The 23,426-nt window shown below is 38.7% G+C and overlaps 2 protein-coding genes across 3 annotated transcripts in view; one reads left to right on the forward strand and one right to left on the reverse strand.

Moving 5' to 3' along the window:
* Positions 1-1,406, reverse strand: part of ldb2a (LIM domain binding 2a) — a 57,793-nt gene extending 56,387 nt beyond the window's left edge. For both annotated transcript variants that reach the window (XM_079892400.1, XM_079892401.1), the window contains exon 1: positions 1,262-1,406. In XM_079892400.1, the coding sequence (XP_079748526.1) occupies positions 1,262-1,393 (132 nt within the window). In that variant the 5' untranslated portion in view covers positions 1,394-1,406. The remainder of the gene's footprint in view (positions 1-1,261) is intronic.
* On the forward strand, positions 1,384-7,924 carry LOC307171033 (uncharacterized protein). The gene is made up of 3 exons (XM_079892402.1): positions 1,384-1,611; positions 7,273-7,423; positions 7,684-7,924. Exons 1-3 carry the CDS (start codon positions 1,392-1,394, stop codon positions 7,853-7,855), a joined length of 543 nt encoding a protein of 180 aa, XP_079748528.1. The 5' UTR covers positions 1,384-1,391; the 3' UTR covers positions 7,856-7,924.
* The last annotated feature ends 15,502 nt before the right edge of the window (positions 7,925-23,426 follow it).

The raw sequence follows: 23,426 nt of genomic DNA on the forward strand, positions 1-23,426 counted from the left end.
AATAAATGATGTGTTTACTGTTATAGATTTATTTTTATCGTTTGCTTAATGTATTAACTATATGCTATTTTTGTTGTCACTGTTCTTTTTTTGTGTGTGGTGATACTATAATCTTTATGCTTGTTCATTATCACCGTTATTTAGGTTTACATGCCTACATCTAATTCAATTGATCTCTCCTTTAGAGGCAAAGATTGCAGAGTTCCCTTGATGTTAAGAGTCATAAAAATCATACAGTGATGACGATTCAAATATTTTGTGTTGTTAATCGAAAATGTGCTGCATGAGAAATCTGTAGTTGCCTTGACAACAATTAATTGGCTGAATGTGACATTTATTTTTAAATTAGTGAACAATAAATTCAATTGGACTATTATGTTGCCTTGATTTTTTAGTTTTCCCCAACATTTATTATTATTAATAATTATTAAAATAAATTGTTAGGTGTGGATGACAACATGCAAACATTCAAGTTCTGAATGCATTCAAAATATTCAAATCAAATCATGCTTTTCATTCCAGTGCTGATTTCACTTTTGAGGCAAAGTTTGTGGGACTATTCATTTTCTCTTGCACGCCAAACGGTTCTGCTTTTTCATAAAGTGCTTTTGGCATCTTGTATACACTTAATCATTTTCCTTTATGCTTTAAACTAATAGTCAGGTTATTAGTAGCCACAATTGTATAGTTTTTATAGTATAAATTAATTAAAAAATATATTTATTTAAAACAGTTGTGTTGCTCTAATAGAAAAGCATCATTCCTCTGCGCTCGTGCGCTGTTCATTAACTTACTGCCTCCACGTGGATTTTAATTAGTGATCAAAGTGGATGTTGATTCTGTACGCAGAGCCTAAATTATGTAAATTCAGAAAAGCTCACCAGAAAGTCTGAATTATGTCCCTAAATGCGCATTATGTTCTGAAAATTTATATTAAAATGCGCTTTTTTTCATCCGAAGCTGGAAATAATTCCATATAAGTGCATTGGAATTTTGAGGAATCACTATCCCGAATACAAGTGGTCTGAGGCTGAGCAATATCATCACAATGCACAATACACTTGTGCAGCCATGCAACTTGCAGTGATTACAAAGTCAGCCAGTTGCCAAACTAAAACATAGGCTATAGTTTCAACACTTAGTTCACACTCAGTTTTGTCCAATCAGGTAAAGTGCGAATAATTTTGCAAAAGCACTGGCCAGCATAACTTTTCCCAAACTACAGCTGTCACTGTCTCGTGTGGAGCGATGCCAAACTCACCTCTGTCCGGGACTGAAGTCGTTTGTTCATCTCATAGATTCTGTACTCAGGCTGCACCATGTACGGCGAATGTCTCCGGTAGAACGGTCCGAAAGGGGACGAGTAGAACGGGTCGTGCGGAGGGTTGGACATGTTGATTCCGTGTCGCGTTTACAGCAGCGCCGAAGATTCAGCATCCATACAGCGCGCGTGCAGGATCTCCAAACGCCGCGAGACAGCAGCAGCAGTCACTGGCTGCACGCGGAGCGGAGAGATGAGAGCGCGCGGAGGAGGCGGGAGAGGAGGAGAGCAGAGGAGGAGGGCTGGGCTCTCATTGGATAGCCGCAGGCTGCACTGGAACATTGTTGAGGGTGAGCCAAGCAAGTCTTACCATCCCACCAAATAGCAACTGGCCTTTATGTTAATGTTTGTGTTCGGCAACATTCACATTAGCGTGTCAGTGTTGTGCACAACCGGGGCTAGTTGGCACGGGGAAGACTTCACTTTTCTTCGTGACTAGCAGAGTTAGTTTCAAGCATTTAGTTCAAAACTATAAAGTAGGCTAGTACATGATCATTTGCGAATTATATCCTTCAGATTAACTTTCCAGTCATATTTTTTTTTACTGTGGTAAACTTCAATACACACATTGAAGTCAACACGGAAGAAGCGATAGTATTTTCTTCCCTATTGTGACGTATTTCCGAGTGAAACGGCTTCTCGAACAAGACAAAATGTAGGTAAATCACTGATCTGTATAATGATTCTCTATATAGATCAGTGAGGTCAATGTTTGATTTTGTCCATCGGAAATTTAATGGATTGTTGTTGTTTGCTATTGCTGTGATGTCATGTGAGTGACAGGTTGTCCCGCCCTCGCGCCAGTAAACACGTCATCAGAGAAGAGAAGAGATGTAGCTGCAAGAAAGCGGGTAAGTTATTTTTGATTAATGATTACAAAGACATATAATTTAATATAAAAATAATGATGTGCATGGATAAATAATTTATAATAAATAGGCTGCAGTATTCCATAAAAATAAGAATAGTCCATTTTGATTATAGAGACTTTAAGGCCACGTATTGTCAAGATTAAATCTGTTCTTATGACAATAAATCTCAGGTGGGTGTAGGTTGTCACATGGGTTTTTAATGTTTTACAATTTTGTTCAAGCGTACGCCCTATGGAAACACGTCAATTTCGCAAAAACTCCCATTTTTCGCAAAAAAGTTTTCACGCTCGCTTGAGGTGGTTGTTTTTTAGGCACTTCAAAAAATAAATATTTCGCAAACCTGCAATGGAAACAGTTTTTTGCATTTATAGGTCACCTGACGTAGATGACACGGTATGTTTGGACAGAATACGAGACAGAGTTCTTTATTAAATTCATAAAGACAAAAGAATTACAGGAATACTGGATTCTAAACCTCAAAGAAATGCCACAATCAAGACCTCGAAGCAGATATGAGGGAGAAACACCCAGAAACACCAGCCGCTCCAAGTATAAAGGTCTTTCCTTACCATTAATGCTTGGATAACACACATACGTCTCCTTCGATTAATAATAATGGCCAGTGCAGTGGCTGGGATAAACATAAACCTATCAACATCCGTCGCCATGATTTTTGGAATGACTTATCGCGAGAAGAAAAACATCAGTTAATGGTTAAATAGTTTTTTGTCGACATTTAGAAAAAAGTTTTGCGCAAATCTGTAATGGAAACGCTGCCTATTGTGAAAACTACCCCACAAACATGAACTGTATCTTTCTTTAAGGTGAAAATATTCAATAGCTTTAGACCTTATGCCAGGGCCAGAATGTAATGGAGCTCTAAGAAAACATGCACAATTTCAAAACGTGGGGGTAAAATGTAACCATAATGAATTAGGCCCTATCCTGTTTGAATTAAATTGTAACATAATAGGTATCTTAAAATGCTATGCCTAGTTGATGAACACACATACTATTATGGAGAATTTCTTTTAATATATTTAATGATTTAATCCAAGTATTCAACATACTGTAAAAAAAATGACAGGTATGTTTTATGTGGTCAAAAAAATAATGATAAAATCATTGAACCTCACATATATCAATCTGAATTGAAGAGGATATACAGAGAGTATACAATTAAATGACTTCAGTAAAGAGTTTAATATATATATATATATATATATGTTTATAGGACAGAATATGATGTAATGCTTGTGTACATTTTGACCCATCTTGAATAAGACTGACAAATGCACTGTAAATACTACTAACACAACTATATTAATCCCACATTGTAAGGCTTATAGGTTGCATCTATACATGCGACTTTTTTTAATTTTGCACTTCTGTTAATACTGTATGATACAGTATCCTAGTAACTTATAGCTCCAAAAATAACCTCTATAATTTAAAACTAAAATAATATAGCAATGTTATAGCACCTCCATATATCAGAATAACGGCCACACCTGAGGCTTCTCTGGTGTAGCTGCATCAGTTGTAAATAGAAACTGCACTATACAAATGGGCTTTGAAACTTTACTTTACAGTATGTTGCTGGAGTTATTCAGAACTGGAAAATTATTCAATGTCTATTTATTTTTTATGCTAATTTATTCTAATGCTGATGTTGATACATGCATTTTCACATTGAGTGTTAGAAGCCTTTTCAAGTCGAGCCCAAAAATGCTCTTCGAAATCCATTTTCTCAATTCATGCTAATTAGCCATTATATACTAATTATTCTTATATTGTGTGTTCTGTGGAAGTATTTGAGGCTCAACCATCTTAGACAAATGAAAGTTGAACTCCAAACACTCCAGGCACAGAGATAGGTAATTATGAAAGTTGGGGTGAAAATCTATTAATAAAACTCTTAATTAAAAATTACATTATTTAATATCTCAAAAACTTAAAATTTTTTAGAAGAAATGGTTGTTTGCCCAAAGCACACTTCTGCAGAGTGTGACCAAAGGCTATGCAGCTCCAAAAAAAAAGAAGAAAACTTGTATTTTTTATTTATTTATTTGCCATCTACTTTTAATTTTAGGTTTAAGGAGAGAGCGTCTGGAATCGGAGTGGGGTTTTTTTCCCCATTCATTAGAAGTAGAGCCTGAGCGTGGAGTTAGTGGTGTTGAGGGAGATATATGTGGTAAGGTGAAAGAGGAAGAGCACTTCTGGGGGAAATCGAAATGGGTCAGGACACATATAGACAATCCTTCGCCAGGCTCCCCACTGTTACTATGGTAACATACCATGGTGCGTGGCGGATGCCGCCTTTTCGGAAGGTTTGAACCCAAACACACACACACACATACACATACACATACATAAACATTGCTTTACCTGCAGAAATCTCCTAGCTAGATTTATTGTTTTGAAAATGGACATTTATACCATTACAGGTTTTTTATGTAAACTGGGGCATAGATAAAATAGACATCCTAAAAGCATGGCCTGGGCCCTAAAGATACATTTGATATGTTTTGTTTTATTTTTTTGTGTTTAATGATCATAGTCTTGCAATATATTATTTTACAATTTGTAACTTAATTATAATTATCAATCTTGCATCCATTCTGCTTGAAACACATAACAATAGATTATGTTAAACAACAGCATCATCAAGCCTCAAGAACAATTTACTCTGTGAAAAAGCATATCAGTCTATCAACACAAACAGACTTAGGGAATTTAATAATGAATAATGGTGTGATCTTGTTCATGAGTAATACTTTACAAAGATCTTCACTGCAGGACACCGAGGTAGATGCAATGTGATTTTGACCTAGGACACACACACACACACACTCACACTAATGTTTTCTGAATATGGATGAAATGTACCCCTGTGCTCGAGGAAGAACTGCTAGTTTTGCTGGAGAATCTCATTAGCATCGTAATAGCTTGCAGCCTTATTTGCATATTGCCAAGAGTGATTTTTTCCCCCTTTGGATAAAGGAGAGAAAGAGAGAGAGAGATAGAGAGAGAGTTGGTTAAAAAAATGCTAAAACTTTGAAGCTCCATATTTTATTTCATTATTTAAGTTAAATAAATTCTAATTGAAAGACGCCTTTCAATTATGTTTCCCTGCTTGTATTAGATACAAATAGTTGACTTGTTGAGCATTTGCAGAGAAAACATCCATTACTGCTGAGATAAACACTATTACGTTTTTTCTCATTATGAAAAAAAAAATCACAAAATAAACAAAAAAATCATAATTTGTCTCTCAATTAATCTGAAACTTCAGGACAACAAATGTGTCACCTGAGGGAAATGTTAGCATTAAGGAACCCAAACACATTTTTGAAGGACTGCAGACATTATCTCAAAATTAGAATAATTAAAGACAGTCATATTTTGTGTTATATGTACAGTTGAAGTGCAATTTCTTGCAGTTCAACTGTAGGCATGAGAAATCTCTTCTGCATACTTTATTACAGTTGACCTTTCCATGTGGTATTTCATTTCAGTGGCGTATGACATGTTTGTAATGTGAAAGCAATGTTTGCTTAACTACAGTGGCTCTGCTGGTGGTCACCAAACGGCGGTATCTCTGTCTCACACATACTCATTTTCCTTGATGGTGACATTCAAGCCAAACCTAGAAATCTGGAAACCTTTTAAATTTCCAACTGTAATAATAAAAAAAAAAAAACAGGGAAAAAAAAATAAAATAATATATATATATATATATATATATAATTTCACAGTTTAACATGCTTGGCTTGTCTGACTTGTGTCACTTGAGCATGCAAAACCTAACTGTTGACTTTCCCCGAGTGATTTATGGGAAACAATTATCTTGACTTAGTTTAGTTGCAAGCTGCATAGAATAATTTATTTGTGTATTTTGTTCATACATTATATCTTGTGCCTGAGTAGCGAACATAAAAGAAAATTAAGGAAGGCTGTACTTAAAGAATCAAGGTAATTATTCTTACTAAACCACAAGAGTAAACTAAACTGATTGGTTTTATACTGAGTGCTTCCCATGGAGTAAATATCCCTATATCAGAGTAGTATATTGACAAAATATATTAGACATATTATACATTTAAAATCTGTTTGTAATTATCGTTTGTGTGTGTGTGTGTGTGTGTGTGTGTGTGTGTGTGTGTGTGTGTGTGTGTGTGTGTGTGTGTGTGTGTGTAAGGGAAATACATTTATTTATGTGTGTGTGTGTAAGGGATGATCCATGGCTAGCTGTGCATTAAATGATTTTAATGCGCAACGTGAAGGCAAAGAACCACTGACAACTATATTATATATATATATAAGATTTATTTATTTTAATATATTTTAAAATGTAATTTATTCCTGTAATGCAAAGCAAAATTTTCAGCAATCAAGAAATCAAGAAACATTTCTTATTATTATCACGATTGTGGTGCTCAATATTTTTTTTGAAACTGTGATATACATCTTCATGATTCTTTGATAAATAGAGATTCTGTGAGATTATAAATGTCTTCACTGTCACGTTAGATCAACTTAATGCAGAATAAGACTTAATGCTGAGTTAGAGTTAATTTCTTAAAAAAAAAATCTTACTGACCTAAACTTTTGAACAGTAGTATATATATATATATATATATATATATAATTAATAAATTAGTTTAATAAATTTTATATAGGCTACATATAAGATAGTTGCTACACATTTGGTATATATAATTATATAAATCTTTCTGTTACTATTATTCAATCATTGTACCACTACACCACTGAACTACACCAACAACTGGCACTGTATCGATTTAGCATTGAAGCCTTCTGTCTTTCTCTCTTCAGCACTCACTGTTTTTCCCTCTCGACATTTTCACTCATTCGCTCTCACCCTCTGCCCAGTCTTGAAGTCTACATAGATCTTCACCATCATCGAACATCTGTTTACAATTTCAGTCATGGGGTTGAGGCCCTGCACGAACACTTACATATCAACTGACACAACAGTCTCATGGTGATCTGTATCAAAATTGATAAATGACTTTGTCCCAGTGTCCTGTGATTTGATTTCATCATTTCGCACAGGGAAACACCCAGTTTTATTGATGGAGAAAATGGTAGAGGGAGGGAGAAAGAATGTCAAATACAGTACAACCATCTATAAAACCAGCAACACACCGATTCCCTCCCCCATCTCGACTTCCTCTCCTCAAGCTTGCTTCCCATCCCCCTGCAGGTCAGTTAATAAGAGAGGAAGCCTGCCTGAACCTCACAGTCTGACTGAATCACACACACACACACACACACACACACACACACACACACACACACACACGCGCGCACGCACACAAAACGAGCATGTGAACCATGGCACATCTTTTAACACCCACAGATATGCACATGTTGACTGTTCATCCACATAACTATTTAAAAGAGTATGCATTCAAATTGTTTGTGAATATGTGCTGTGATTTTTGTGTGTATTTGTCTCTCTAGGGCACACACAGTCCAGTCTCAAGGGAATAGTCTCAAGCTGAACGTTGCAGGAATGAGGGAGTGGAATTTTACCCACACTCCACCTCAGCTCAGCATGAGACCCGAACACACACACGCACGCACACACACAAGTGCACCTTCTCTCTCAGCCTGTCTGTCTTGTTCTCCATAGTTGCGTCATGATTATTCCTTCTATTCCACACAACAGAAAATGACTAACATGTGTTGACAAATGTTTCCACCTCTCTGTGGATTCAGAACCAGTCCTAATGACTAGCATCTTACTCACATCTGATGTTTTGATGTTTCACCTGACTATAAGAAGTAATGCATCTGATTGAAGTTACACTGCGTATACCTTAGGCTTATGTATACACCAGACGTGATTCTGTGATGATTGAGCTGAGAACGAAACCTTTTAAGTGTAAATGAGACAAGCAACAGATAAATTATGCCAATGTGTTCTCTGCTGTCTTTAAAAACCAGAAATAGTTACACTGAGTGTTTGTAGAAATGCATTTGTCTCTTTTTGCTGTGACCACACGCATGCAGAGCAAAAATACATAGTTTTCACTGTGGTGAAATGTCTTAAAGGGTTAGTTCACCCAGAAATGAAAATTCTGACATCATTTACTAACCCTTGTGTCGTTCCAAACCCAAATGACACAAATGAATATTTTTCTGGGAGATTTCCCTTCATTGAAAACTCTGACGCTTCAAAACGCTCATAAAGAGATCGTAAAATAAATCCTTATTGAGTGCTGTAATCCAAGTCTTCTGAAAAAACACGATCGCTTTATATGATGAAAAAATTTAATTTAGGCTTTTATTCACATATAAACATTTATCAGCAAACATAAACAGAAGCTCAACCTTACATGTTTAGGTCAGTAATTAATGACAAAATGTCAATTTTTGTGTGTACCATTCCTTTAATTAGCATTATAAAATGGATAGTTAGGTAACCGAAATGTGCTACATTGTGGTAACTAATGTGGTATCTAAATGAACTGGTTTTAATTAAGTAATAAATAAATAAAATAATATGACTGAATCTATCTGACTAGATTAGGTTACACTGTTCCCAGCTAAGAGGAAATGTTCTCAGAACATTCTGGCGGGGTTCTTTCAAAGTTATGAACAAATATTCTTCCAGTAACATTCAGTAACCTTTCCGTGACTTAAACGTTATCAAAATGTTCTTATAGAACACATTTTTGTTAGCTGGGTTACCTTTTAAATTGTAAAAGCACCCCTTGGTGATGTAATGCACAGCTTTATTTATGCATGCTGTGCATAAAATGCAACAGATGCATACACACATGTACACACACAGACAGCATGACTGTAAGAACATCAGTGGCCAGAGCTGCAGGCATTCAGACTGAGAGAGAAAGGCAAAAACCTCTATCGACAGATTACTCGCACACACACAACTGGAGATTACCCCGACAGCCCAGATGAGATTATCGCAGATTCTAAACTCATATTGTTGAAGATAGCAGTCGGCTTCTACACTGAACATTCTGACTGCACACAGAAATGGACTGATCTGGACTGTAATGATTGAAAATTAGCATCTGATTTGCAAATGTTCTGGATGCACCTTTAATAATGTTTCTTTAATGCATTAAGTACTTTGGAAGTTCATGTATGTTATAACAATGGTCCAAAAAGGATTTGGACAACCACATATGCATGAGTTTCATTGCATTAGATAATAAAATATCAAACTGAGTGGCTTCTGCAAACAAATGATGCCAGTTCTTTTCTGCCACTTTTATAAGCCATTTTTACAATGAGTTTAACTGGTCTCAGGGTGGCTTTGAATGGCTATAAGTCATTTCCCTCAAGTTCATACAAAAAAGTGGTAACCTGCAATTGTTACCTCAGATTTCTGCATTCCTGTAACTCAAACAGTATAGCATGCCACAAGAAATGACAAGGTCATGGGTTAGATTCCTATGAATACATTAACTAATAAAATGTACAGTATACTTTGAATGCAATGTAAGTCGCTTTGGATAAACACGTCTGATAAAATGTGATTGATCTATCCCATAAAAAACTATATTTGTTAGTGTATCATAATATATCAGGTTGATTTAGTCTGATTAAATTACTTAAAAATGAACTCAATAATAAAACCAATTAATAGATGTTCACACATGAAGCACATTATTGAGGTTACCAGAAAAAAAAAATATATATTTGACAGTGTAGCACAGGTGTTCATCACATTACCTATCAACAGAAAGTGTCACAATATTCATCCATTCGTTTTGAACAACAAATCTATTGCTTTATCATTCAAAATTGAGCAAAAACAAAAAAGTGTGTGTGTGTGTGTGCTTTCTTTCTAATAAATGACACTTGTCTGTGTAGAACGGGGGAGGTGTGACCATCCACATTATATGCACATAAAGTCATTTCAGCGTCTGAGCACCAAACCGGTTTCTATCTGTGTTGTCTAAGACAGGCTCCTTTGCTGTTTTTTTCCCCCCTTTCTTTTTTGGATTTAAGCCTTCAAAAATTCCTTTGGGGATTTTCTGTGCTTTTCTGTGCAGTCACAGTAACATTGACCCCTCTCTGCCTCTAGCTCTCTCTCTCTCTCTCTCTCTCTCTCTCTCTCTCTCTCTCTCTCTCTCTCTCTCTCTTTCTCTCTCTCTCTCTCTCTCTCTCTCTCTCTCTCTCTATCGCTCTCTCTCTCTCTCCATCTAGCTTTTTCACCTGCTGTATCTCCTTTTCCAGAATTCTAATCTCTCACCCAACTCTCGTTTGTTTTCCTCTCCTGTCACATATATCTTAATGTTTTTCATTAGTGCCCAGTATGAGCGTGGTGGTCATTTCTCTCTGTTGCTGTGCCACAGTGACCAGCCCTGATGCGGGTTTGGCACAGAGACCACAGACCGCATGACAGGGGTCATTTGAGGGCCATGTTCCACACTCTAGGGGGCAAAAGCCAGCTTGTTAAACTGGCCCCCGGCCAATCACAGCTTCCGAATCGCTCATTTCTCCCAGTCAGAGCTCAGAATGAACCACTTCATCATATAACAACATATTTAACTACTAAGAGTTTTGCAATCGCTTAAAACATGACACAAAGTTATTTTATTGTGTGTTAGAATTAATTCAATTAGACAAGGCAGTCACTGGAGGGCCATTTTAAAATTTAGCATATGACACTCATTTTGTCATCATTAAAAGAAAGGAAAAACAATATGTAGGAAAGCAAATTGTGCATCATCATCAGCTCTACTTCTTTCTTTTGTTTTCTTATCCTTTTGAGTCTGGCCGCGGTCCTATGGCAACACAGATGTCTTCCAAAGATGGAAAGAGCACAAATAAGAAGAAAAAAAAAAAAAAAAAAAAAAGAACTGGGAGGAATAAAATAAAAATCAAGGAGGCAAACACATACGATGAAAAAAAGAAAAGTGTGTGAGAGAGCAAGAAACAGATTAGCAACAGGTACTTTTTTCTGTTTTTTTACTGCAAAAATTTCTCAGGTCACGATTGTAACCATGGTACCCTGAGAAGGGGAACAAGACACTGCGTATGGATCGGCTCTATGGGGAATGCCATCAGTGTGACCAGAGTTTGAATCACTTGTATACACATGACAATTTCATTAGCCGACGACAGTCAATGACGTCACTACTGGAGTGCCCGTGATTATAAGAAGGTGCCTCTAATAGACGTCATCCACTTCTTTGTCTGAAAGAACCGGGCAGTCGAGCTTGAGGCATGGCAGCGAGACGCAGTGTCTCGTACCCTTCTCAGGAAACTGTAGTAACAGTCGTAACCTGAGCCGTTCCCTTTCGAAGTGTAACTCAACATTGCGTCTGGATCAATGCTATGGGGAAAAAATACCCACTCCGCCATTCAGAGAGAATGCCTGCCTCATTAGCTGTGCCTATGCACAACCACAATGGCCATAACATTTGACTTGTTTAGCCGGAGTCAGAAGTGTCAATCATACTGGGCTCATCCTAAGACTCTTAGACCATCAAGTGGTAGTATTCCCTCGACCATTATCAGAGCTCATATGCCCCGTGACAAGGAAAGTCCCGGCCTTTTTCAAACTTCATCCCTTGTGTAGAGGGAGCAAACACAGGGGTTTTCATTTAGAATAAGTATACAGCCTCCACGTTACAAAAAACTCTAACCTCTAGGAAGGCGCAGGGGAACTTCAGCTCTACTACTGTTTTAAGGGACCGATTGAGGCTCCAACAGGGAGAGGACGACCCTGATTTAAAAACCCTGATATTAGGGGAGGGTTCTACTCTACACTCAAACCTGTCCAGGGTCTCAAGACTCCCAGCACCTGACAAAAGAAGAGAAGAGCTGCTAAAAGCAAATTTAACCTCTACTTGTTAGGTTCTCCTGGACCGCTTGAGCTTCAACAGGGAGTGGAGAACCCTACTTCAAAACCCCACAGTAGGGGATGTGTTCTACTCTACACTCAACCCTGAATAACAGCTTGCCAAAGGGAGCCTGCTAAGTGCTAGTTATGACCCTGTGGCTTCCGTCACATCATCCAAGTGGATGCTGCACACTGGTGGTGGTTGAGGAGAGATCCCCTGATATGATTGTACAGCGCTTTGGGTGTACAGTATTACATTTGAAAGCGCTATATAAATGCCTCATTCATTCATTCATTCATTCATGACCCTCGACACTGCTATCCTTCTAAGAGAGGAGCCACCGGGGAGCCATCCTACTTAAAGACCCCTCTTGGGGGAGGCAGCACAACTCTCTGACAACCCTGAGGGATGTTACTTCTCCTCTGCGATTCAGTCTTGTTTACCAAATCAATTCCTCCAATTACTTTCTCCTAGTGTCCCGCCTCTGTGCTCTACTCCTGGTCAGAGGAGAAGCTCAGCCTCTGGCCCTGCCTCAAGTCCTAAGCCTCTCCGTGGCCCCCATCACTGCCATTGAACCACAGCAGTTTATTTGGTAGCCTGGAGGTCCAAATCCATGGTCTGGTACGATGTGGCTCTGTGACCACCTAAGGAGACAGTCCCTGCCCATGGTCCAAGTCTTTAAGCAGATCCGCCTGGTAAGCTTGCAACACCAACATCGTGTGCAAGGAACCAACGGCCTGACCTGCTGCCACATATGCTCTGCCGTTCAAACGAGAGGTAGTCCTTAAAGCAAGGCAGGGTCAGAGAGGGGCGGTTATGGCCTGATGGGAATTGCTCGTCAAAAGTGCCATGAGCATCCTGTCTCTTGCGCCCCCGAAGGAGATCTAGTCTAGTCGTGGCACTGGCTATCACCTCCAGCAACAGTTTCTTTTCTTTTTATTTATTTATCAGTTTTCGACATAAAATTGTTGAAAAAGATGAAAAAGGTCTCCCCGTCAGACTCTTCCAACGCTCCGCACAACTCCCGCGATCGATCCTACCTTGGTGGCCGTGGGACCTGAACCGTGGTGTGTAGGTGCTCAACTCTCATTCCTCCAGAGAGAGTTAAGCATAGGTGGAGCTTTTCACTGCAACCGCACAAAGCATGCATTCCCTCAAGAGCCGAACGCGCTCCGTACAAAGCCAGATTCTTATCACTCAGTCAGGGATGAAGTGTGAACAGAGTCTGCTACCATGAATACATTGCTATGAGCGCCTTTAATTTGAGAGTGCTTATACAAATGCTGACTACTATCCCTCGGGTAAGAATCAAGAAAGAACAAAGCTTCTTACCAGTCTCTTTTAGTCAGTCTCGTGAATGCATCATAATGAGCACATCCAACTTTAAGGAGTTGAACTCGCTCCCCTTGGAGTGTTTGTTTTACATGCGCAATCAAACAACCATCTCCTGAAGACAAAAAAATTGATGATGTCTATTGCAGCCTCTTATATACATGGGCGGTAGCACGGACTGTCGTCGGCCAATTAAATTGTTGTGTTGTGTGCTTCAGACACCGGTCACACAGATGATGTTCTTCATAACATCATTCCAGAGGCAGTGTTGAGTTCCACTTTGAAAGGGAATTACTGTTAGTTTGATCTTTGTAATAGTTGTTATGTCAAAAATACAATAGATATAAAGAAATCGATGTATAAAAAATAACATCTTATATCTATCCACATTTTTTGTTGCTAATATTTTAGATTTACTTTATGTAATCTTTCATCTTAAATTAAGTTGATATCAAAACGTTTCAAAATCATTTAGTCTATTCAACATTTCATTTTAATTAGGCTAAGATTCAACTTTAATTAAATTTTAACATCAAACGTGATAAGATTACTTTCTAAAACAAAAAAAACAAAAAAAGAAAAGAAATAGTATTTGGGAGAGCACTATGACTTTTATGATGTTATATAATAAAATTACCATTTATTTTCTTATTTAATTATTTGTCCAAGTAAATTGCAGGTGAGGTCTTGACTCCTCATTATTTAATATTGTTACTTTGTTCACTAATTTTCCCATAGAAGTTTGTTCACTGTTACACTTGGTATGGATAAACAAGTTTTCCATATTTCATTGCAGTCTCGCTGCTTCTGTACGCTCAGCACAGGTGCAATTTACGATACACCACCAGGACTCAATTCATAACATCATCATTTATTTATACTGTAAATCTGAATATTTCTAAATGCAGTTTTCTGTAAAAAACAAAAAGGTTCATTGTATAAAACAATGCTATTTGTAAAATATAAAAAGAGAGAAAGAAAAAAAAGGACACAGACAGAGGAAGAAAAAAAAAGATTTTCCCGGGTCCTGGATTTGCAATGGCATCCTGTGTTCTTGGATGTGCCGTTGCCAAGGCAACAGTAACTTGGTGACCTCGTTATTTCAGCCTAATCCAGCGCTGAAATTATGGTTGCTCCACCCTTTTGCCTGGCTGCCCTGATAACATAATCATTGCAAATGAGGCACAGGAAGAAGAGGGAGATAGAGGGAGAGGGAGAGAAAGAGAGTGACAGAGTTAGACTGAGATCCAAAGATGAGAAGAGAATGAGAGAGTGAGAAAAAGAGAGGGAACCACAGCACTAACATGCAGAGAATGACTGCATGAGTGAAGGAGTGTTGGTGTGACTGATGAATAAATCAACAGAGAATCAAACCATAACATATAACTACTACTGTAGTTTTTGAATAAAATAACTCTTGAAATTGCTTGGAGACCAACCATTATCTTGTTTCAAACAAGATAATTTGGCCAGCTTGCAAAAAAAGATACCATAACTGCACTTAAACTGTAATCTGACAATACACTCTCTTTATAATGAGGAACTAACAAGGCTGCAAATTCACAATTTACATATCTGACATGCATTCAAAATAACCAGACATTGCAATAAAGTTGAATAGGAAATAAAACCTAAGGCAGTTTTTTTTTTATCTCAGACTGTATTATGACATATTTAAAGAAAAGGGTTTTAACTGGGATTCTCTGCTCTTAAACACTTTCACCTGAATATACTCACATTTTAAATTCAAATAAATGGCTTAATATTTAATTAAGATGTAAACTGCCATCTAAAGGAGCACATAGAATGATTAAAAAATATTTATTTGAAATAAACATGGGAACTAATATGAATCTATGCCTCTTTAATAATTCACCAAATTTGCATATCATTATCTGCATATCTCATTACCTCTGACAGAGACACTTACATATTCAAAAATATCATTAGGCTTATATTCTATTGCATAAATTAGCATGAATAATGCAGGGCTGAACTTTAAACTGCTAGATAAAATTGTGCTGATGATTTAGTTTCTTTTCAGATCATCATATAGTATATATTTGATAAAAAAGTAGAGTGACCCGGGTCAGATGTTTCACAGTAGTGTCGCTTAACTTAAATTAACTGTCACGCTGTAATATGCTGGTGCACTACAACATTTGTTTTTTTTTGGAGATGTAAAGATATTTGTATGTGTTGCACATTATTGAAAGCATTCATATCACACACATTAAGGAGGGAAAAACCAAGTTGGAGCAACTTTACTGAATGTAGCATGCATGGTGCAAAGAATGGCAGAGAACAGAAATATGTCATTGGGCTATACGCACATCTCCACATTATTCATGAGAGGGAACTACCTCCAACTGACTGGTGAACCAGCGTTCACAATCTGAAACCACTGTTCGTATGATCATTCACATTCTATTTAAACTTTTGTCTCAAACAAACAGAAAATGCTCTCAGAAAGGCCTAATCATTATATAATAAACCATTTAAAAATATAAAGAGCAAAAGCCTTGAACAGTTCTGGGTTTGACAGTGCTGAGAAAGCAGAGCAATTTAAAGTTAACACCCGAGAAATTTAGTTTTTACATTTCTGAATAACTGATAACTATTCTGAAAGTCTCTACAATATTATCTGAGGACTTCAGGCCATTTATAGCTCGTCACGCTTATAGAGAATCTGTCATTTACTTTGATTGACGCTTGCACATAAAAGGATGTAACAAAGCTGTGTAAAACATTTTATGCATAACTAGTTACAGTATAGAGAATAATTTTTCCAACCACGAGGCACAATAACACACAACTGAAAGTAGCTTGAGAAATTATTGATTTGTTTAAAACTGCTCAGCATGTTGACATTCATGTGGATATTGACTCTGTTTGAAAGAGCTCATGGCAACATTAACATGTTGGAATGTCTTTTTACCAGCCCAATTCATAACATTAATTGAAAATGATTCTCTGTCTTCTTAAAAAATATTCAATAGAGTTTTTGCCTGTGGTGGTTTTCAACCTCATGTACTCATCTCTCTTTGGTCCAAATATAATGTCAGCCCAGCACAGTTGAAACTAATGCAGAATTTAGCAGAGACATTCAAAATGGGAGCCAAACAGAACAAGAAAAAACAAAGTAAATGAGAGTAAGACAGAGGCAGAGGTAAAAGAAAGACCAGTGAATCTATGAATAACAAAACCAGGCATATTTACTTATCTATCTAGAGTGGGACATATACCATAGACATTTATTTATTTATTTATAATAATTACTTTTTTTATTAATTATTTGACTGAATCTTCTACCACTACCCCTAAAAGAAAACAGGGGTAGTGTGTGTGTATATATATTGTTGTATATATCCCAGCTTATGCTGGAAAAGTTACTTAATAACTACTAATTACTTCTTCAACAGTATTTTGGATTACTGTACTAAGTACTCTCTCTAAAAATTATTGCATTACTTATTAAAAATTACTTTCTTAATCCCATATCAATCTCGAACAGTTGAACAATACAAGGATGAAACTCCTTTTTTAATTCTTTCAGATAAATAATATAAAATTGCATAAATTATTCTTGAACCGACCAAGGTATTTAAAGGGAGGTCATACAAGGAATACAAGAGGAGAAAGAGTTCAACGTGTTGATTGTTGTGCAGGTTAGCGATGCTGCTTACTAGTGCCATCTAGAGGTGTCTGAGGTAATGGCAAATACTGCACAGGAGGTGAATGTTATATTGTGATTGTTGTAAATTGTGCAACATAAAACTACTCGGTTTACATTTGTGAATAGGATACAAATGCCAAAAATGTGCATGCTAAACATTTGGAAGAGACAATGTTTGTCCTCTATCATTTACTCTGTCCTTTCTCTTTTACACACAAACACATAAACACACACACACTCACCTTCCAGTGTCCTCACACTCAAGTTACCATGGCTGAACTAACCACTTCCATCTGTAAGCTCTTCATTTATACCGTCACCACGCTCGCCAGACAAAATGGCTTCCACATGGCAATCAGACAGAACAACAACAACTGCAGGGAGAGAAGGAGATTTAGCCAACAAAATTCAGCACTGCAGAAAGAACCCATCAGCCAGACAAAACAAAACAAGACAAGATACAAGACAAAGCTTGTCTTCAGAACATCCTGACTGAATACAAACCATCTGTTCAAATAAACAGAAAGACAATAAATAAATGAGAGAGGACAAGATATTTTTTATAGGCCTATTACTGTGGGCTTAGTTTTAACTATACATATATCTGCTAGAACTAATATCTCTTAAAGGAACAGCTGACCTCAAAATATATTTATTTTATTATTTGCTCAATGTTTTTGTAAATCCATATGCTGTTCATTTTTGTTTATGAAGCACAAAAAAAAAGTTTTATCTTCATCCAGTCTTTTGCATCAAATTACTATTCTGGTTATGTTTTGCAGCAGTGGTAGCTAAACTAGTGTAGGATGGTGAAGAATGTAGTGTATAATATGAGCCTGTGTAATTCTGTATCACCTAGAAGAATCTGGTAATCTCATCCCAGCTAAAGCTAAAGCTACAATATGTAAGATTTTTGTAATAAAATATCCAAAAATCACTTGCACAGTGTGATATATTTCCTGCAGTTGTGTACTTACAATATCCCAAAAGTTCCCAAAGATTTTTAATTTCAGAGAAATTCCAATTTTAAATAATGGCTCGTCCCTGGTCATTGTCACCTGTCAATGACGTAATATCCGCGTTATCCAAGATTTCTGCTCGTACTGCCATAGTAACCATGGCGACAGACGTGGACAACTGCGTTACGTCTAGCGGCACGCTCACACTGTTGTTGTTTCGTTCAAACATTGTGGATCATGGCAAGCAGACTTTGGGACAAAACGAGGATCAATATCAGCGTGGCGTTTTCGAGATGCCGAGAGCTCCACGTCCGTGACAAACTTCGACTTGACAGAGACGCGCAAATGTACATGAAAATAATCAATGTTATATAGCTCAACATGATGAAATGTTAGAATATGATCAGTATGTTATTTTAATGTTGATCTAGCTTACTGCTAGTCTCATAAAGATAAACTAACACATAGAATAACATTATTAATCTAATTCAACACACTCAAATGCAGTTTAGTGTGATAGTGCAGACCAAGTGAAACAGTGCTGCGTTACCTCACAAGTTTCATTCGTCTAATAAACTGGCCTATGTGAGTATTATTATTTAGCACTTGCGGGTAAGCTAGTTCGGTAGAATGAAATGTCCTCATTCCTTTATATCCGCGGGACTCGCGTGTGGTGCTGATATCTGTCTCTCATAAGTAATCGTGACCTACTTCATACCACAGTCAAGTTAAAAACATCAATGTATTCACTCATCCATAAACATTATTAGATCCTTCGGCATGACGGCAAGTTCCATAATTCCGCTAATGCATCATCAACATACGCCTTTGTTATTGTAAGAGGTTAGCGACCCCTAGCGGCGAAAAATAAATAAATACATATTGTAGCTTTATACAGCTAAGGATCGTGGATGATAGGCATTTGTTTACATTTACATTTGTTGTAATGTGTTACCATGTGCCTGCGTGAGTAATGCCATCTCATGTAGTGTTCATGTTTTGTAATAATTTCAAATACATGCACAAACTGTTGTATGAGGTGAAGGAGTAATGTATATATGCTGACCAGTTGATAACTGACGAGGTGCTCATAGAAAAGATGAATGAAGCACCTAGCGTTGAGTATGAAAGATAAGCAAAGATAAGGAAAAACAGAAACAAAGTCACCAAGGTCAGTGAGATAGAAGCTGAACTGGGAACGCTGCAGAAAACAGCACTACAGGAGGAGCTCATGCTGGTGTCCAAAACACCTCCGCCCAAGTGGTTAGGAGTAAAGTTCGAAAAACAAACGTCTTATAGCCAGAAGGACACTGAACTATATGAACTAGGGAAACCATCTGAGGGACAGATGGTTGACTGTCCCTCCACGGTGGAAAGCAAAGGAGGGGTGCAGAGAATGTAAAGAGAATAATGTGGGAGACCAGTGCGTGCACTGCATCAAGTGTGGACAGGCAGGACATCTCTCTATAGGTTGCAGAGGCCTAAGAAAGCCATCAGATCAAATGGAGCATGTGGATTTGGCAGTACAAACTGTGCCACCTCCAAGCCAGGCGGAGGGGAATAGTAACATGGAGGAGCTCCTTCACCAGAGGATTAAACAGCTGGAGGCAACAGAGGCTACCTCGCAATAGATGATGGCCAGCAGGGGGGAGCATTCCACCTATGAAAGTCACCTTTCTTCCCAGTGTCATTTAAAGTTATTGAATCTAATTAGGAAGAAATGCATTATCAACTGCTTCATAGATGAAGTGGCAACCAAAGCATTGTGGGATATGGGATCACAAATATGCCTGATTAATGAGGAATGGAGAGCAAGCCACCTTCCGCCCACCACAGTACGCAGCATGGAAGAAATCTTGGGCTGTGGAACGTTGGTAGGAAAAGCAGTTAACCAAACATCAATTCCTTTCATAGGCTGGGTGGAAATAAAGTTTCAGTTGGGAGAAGAGGAGGCACAACAGCCTGAATTACTGGTGCCCATGCTCGTTTCACATGACTCTGGAGTGGCAGGAGTGCCAATTGTCGGCTATAATGTCATTGAACAACTGCTCAAAATCAGCAACTGCCAGTCAGCTCGGCAACGGTGAACAAAGCTTTTTCACTGGACTGCAAGAAAACCGAAGTGTTAATTCAACTTGTGCAGAACAACAGAAGTGATTCTTCAGAAGGGATGGTGAGAGCATATCGACTCAGGACAGTGATATCAGCAGGTCACACAAAGTGTGTAAAGTGTAGTGTGCGAACAGTCCCTTTTCCCTTGAAACGGGAAGTTGTCTTTGAGCCGATTGAGAGCCGGAGGTGGCCAGATGGACTGATTGTTGCAGAGAACATTATCCAGCGGCAAAAGGGAAGTTGGTCCCGAGTTACTATCCGTTACAAATGACAACAGTTATATCACCCTCCCCCCTCGCATGGTGCTTGGGTATGTCCAACAAGTGAAGGCAGTATACCTAGTGGAAGCCAAACCAGCTCAGATATCATCTTCTGAGCAGCTGAATTCTAGTGAAAAGAGAGAGAACAGTTGGAGTAGAAGCAACTCAAGCTCAGGAGGACACAGAGGGGTGGGACCCACCAGTGTCTCTGACACACTTGACACCAGACCAGCAGGTTCAAGTGCAGCGAGTGCGAGAAGGGTGTGATGTATTCTCGAAAGACGACGATGATGTAGGCTGTATTCCCTCCTTGCAACTCAAAATCCGGCTGAGTGATTCCACTCCCTGGGGGCTGTACGAGTGGATTAGGATTCCGTTTGGCCTATCTTCAGCTCCAGCAGAGTTTCAGCGTAGCATGGAGGAGTGCCTGACTGTGCTTCCGGATGAGATTTGTCAGCCTTACCTCGATGACAATCTGGTCCACAGTCATACATTTGAAGACCACTTGAATGATCTCTGGAAGGTGTTGTATCGCTATCAAAAGTACGGAGTGAAACTGACACTGAGAAAGTGTGAAGTGTTCCAAAACACAGTGAAATTTCTTGGGAAGATTATGTCGAAAGAGGGATTTACCATGGATCCTGCCGAACTAGCACCAGTACAGGCATTGAATGATAGAAGACTGTCGACAGTTTGGGAACTGAGGAAAGTCTTGGGGTTCATCTCTTATTATCGAACATATATTCCTAACTTCTCAAGAATTGCCAAGCCCCTGTACTGCCTCTTGTCAGTTGAGGATGGACCTGGAGAGGGGAACAAACCGAAAAACAAGGGGAAGCCACACGGGAAAAACAAGACCTTGGGCCAGTTGTCCTCCAGTCATCCAATTACTTGGACACCATAACACCAAGAAATCTTATGTCGGCTGATTGACTTCCCGCTATGCCCACCTGTCCTGGGTTATCCTGAGTTTGAAAAACCATTCATACTCCACACTGATGCTTCGCAGGATGGCTTAGGGGGAGTCCTTTATCAGCACCAAGCAGAGAAGCTGGTTGTAGTTGGCTTTGGCTCAAGAACTCTAACAGCTCCTGAGAGAAATTATCACCTTCATTCCGGGAAGATGGGCGATATGTGAAAGGTTTCGGGAGTATTTATATTATGCGCCAGCATTTGTTGTCTATACAGACAATAATCCCTTAACCTACGTGATGACAACAGCCAAGTTGAATGCTACAACACACCGCTGGGTGGCTGAATTAGCAGAGTTTGAGTTTACAATTAAGTACCGTCCAGGGAAAAGCAATGGAGATGCTGACGGCCTCTCCAGTATGCCACTTGATATGGAAAAGTTCATGTATGCCTGTTCATAGGAAGTACAGCCCGAGGTGATATCCAGCATCACACAGGTGCTAAGTCTGCAAACCCAAGGCCACCTTGGATGTGTCCACTAAGTATTGCTACCCTGGTTGTTGAAGGAATTCAGGAGCACTCAGCATCCCCCGTCAGTGAGTTATCCAAAGAGCAACTGAGGGAAGCCCAGGAAGAAGATTTGGTGCTGGGAAAGGTTCGAGAGTATGTGACAAAGGGCCAGTGGCCAATCTGAAGGGCCAGCCGGTGCACGAAGACGTCAGGATCATGGCCAGGGAAAAGAACAAGTTGTGTGTACACTACATTACTAAAGTGTGCAGCCTAAAAAGGAAGAGGCCGAACAAATCAACCAGAGCTCCCCTGAACAGTGTGGTAACAACATACCCTTTTTAGATGGTATCTATCGACTTCTTACACCTGGAGGGTTGTAAAGGGGGGTACGAGTATATTCTAGTGGTGATGGACCACTTTATATGGTTCGCCCAAGCATATGCGTGTACTAACAAGGCTGCCAAAACCGTGGCTGAGAAGATCTTTGAGGACTATGTTCTGAAGTTCGGTTTCCCTACTAAGCTGCACCATGACCAGGGTAAAGAATTTGAGAACAAATTGTTCACACAACTGGAAGGATACTGTGGGATACAGGGTTCACGCACTACCCCATATCTTTCTCCTTTAATAGAACGCTACTAGCCATGTTGAGAAACTTGACAGATAAGGCTAAGAGTGACTGGAAAAGCTCCCTGGCAAAAGTAGTCCATGCGTACAACTGTACACGCAACGAAGCGACTGGCTTTGCACCGTATTACTTGCTGTTTGGCAGGAATCCAAGGATTCCTATTGACATCATATTTGGCCTGCCACCGGGTGACCAAGACCCTTCCCCCAGCAAGTATGCAAAGAAATGGAGAATCCGTATGGATGATGCTTACAGAATCGCATCCCAAGCAGCACAAGATGAGAGAAGGAGAGCAAAAGGCTACTATGACAGGAAAGTGTATGGAGGGGAATTAGAACCAGGACAGAGAGTGTTGGTGAAAAATTCCACAGAAATGGGTGGCCCGGGAAAGTTAAGGTCTTATTGGGAGGATCAAGTAGTATTCACAGTAGTTAAGGGATAGTTATGGTTATAATTTACAGTGGGTAGTGAATTTTTACTTAAACAGCAGTTATGCAAATGTAGTATTCACAGGGTGATAGTACAAAGAGTGGGTCTGAATAATGTTAGAGATAAAAGGAATTCCAACCTTTCAGTCCGGACACAGTTCCCGCATAAGTGGCGGAGAAAAGGTAGCATATATGTGCGCGCAATCTACTACCGACTCGTGGCGTCAAATGGAGATATAAGCCATTGGTTCCTCTGGAGCAAGACAGTGAAGGTGTCCAGATAAAAGACTCACTCCAATCTAGAACTGTAATAATGTATCTGTTGAAGACATGGGGACTCATCAGGTGGTGCAAAATGTCGGGTCGACATTCAGATTTGTGGGGGAGAGAGTAGGATGGTGAAGAATGTAGTGTATAATATGAGACCACCTGCCTGTGTAATTCTGTATCACCTAGAAGAATCTTTATTTTGTTATCTTTAATTGTAATCTCATCCCAGATGTTTCTATCTTTATATACGGTATAGAATGTTTTATAGATGTTAAAAAATTATTCATTTAGG

Source organism: Squalius cephalus (assembly GCF_949319135.1).
Source record: "Squalius cephalus genome assembly, chromosome: 14".
Lineage (NCBI taxonomy): Eukaryota > Metazoa > Chordata > Actinopteri > Cypriniformes > Leuciscidae > Squalius > Squalius cephalus.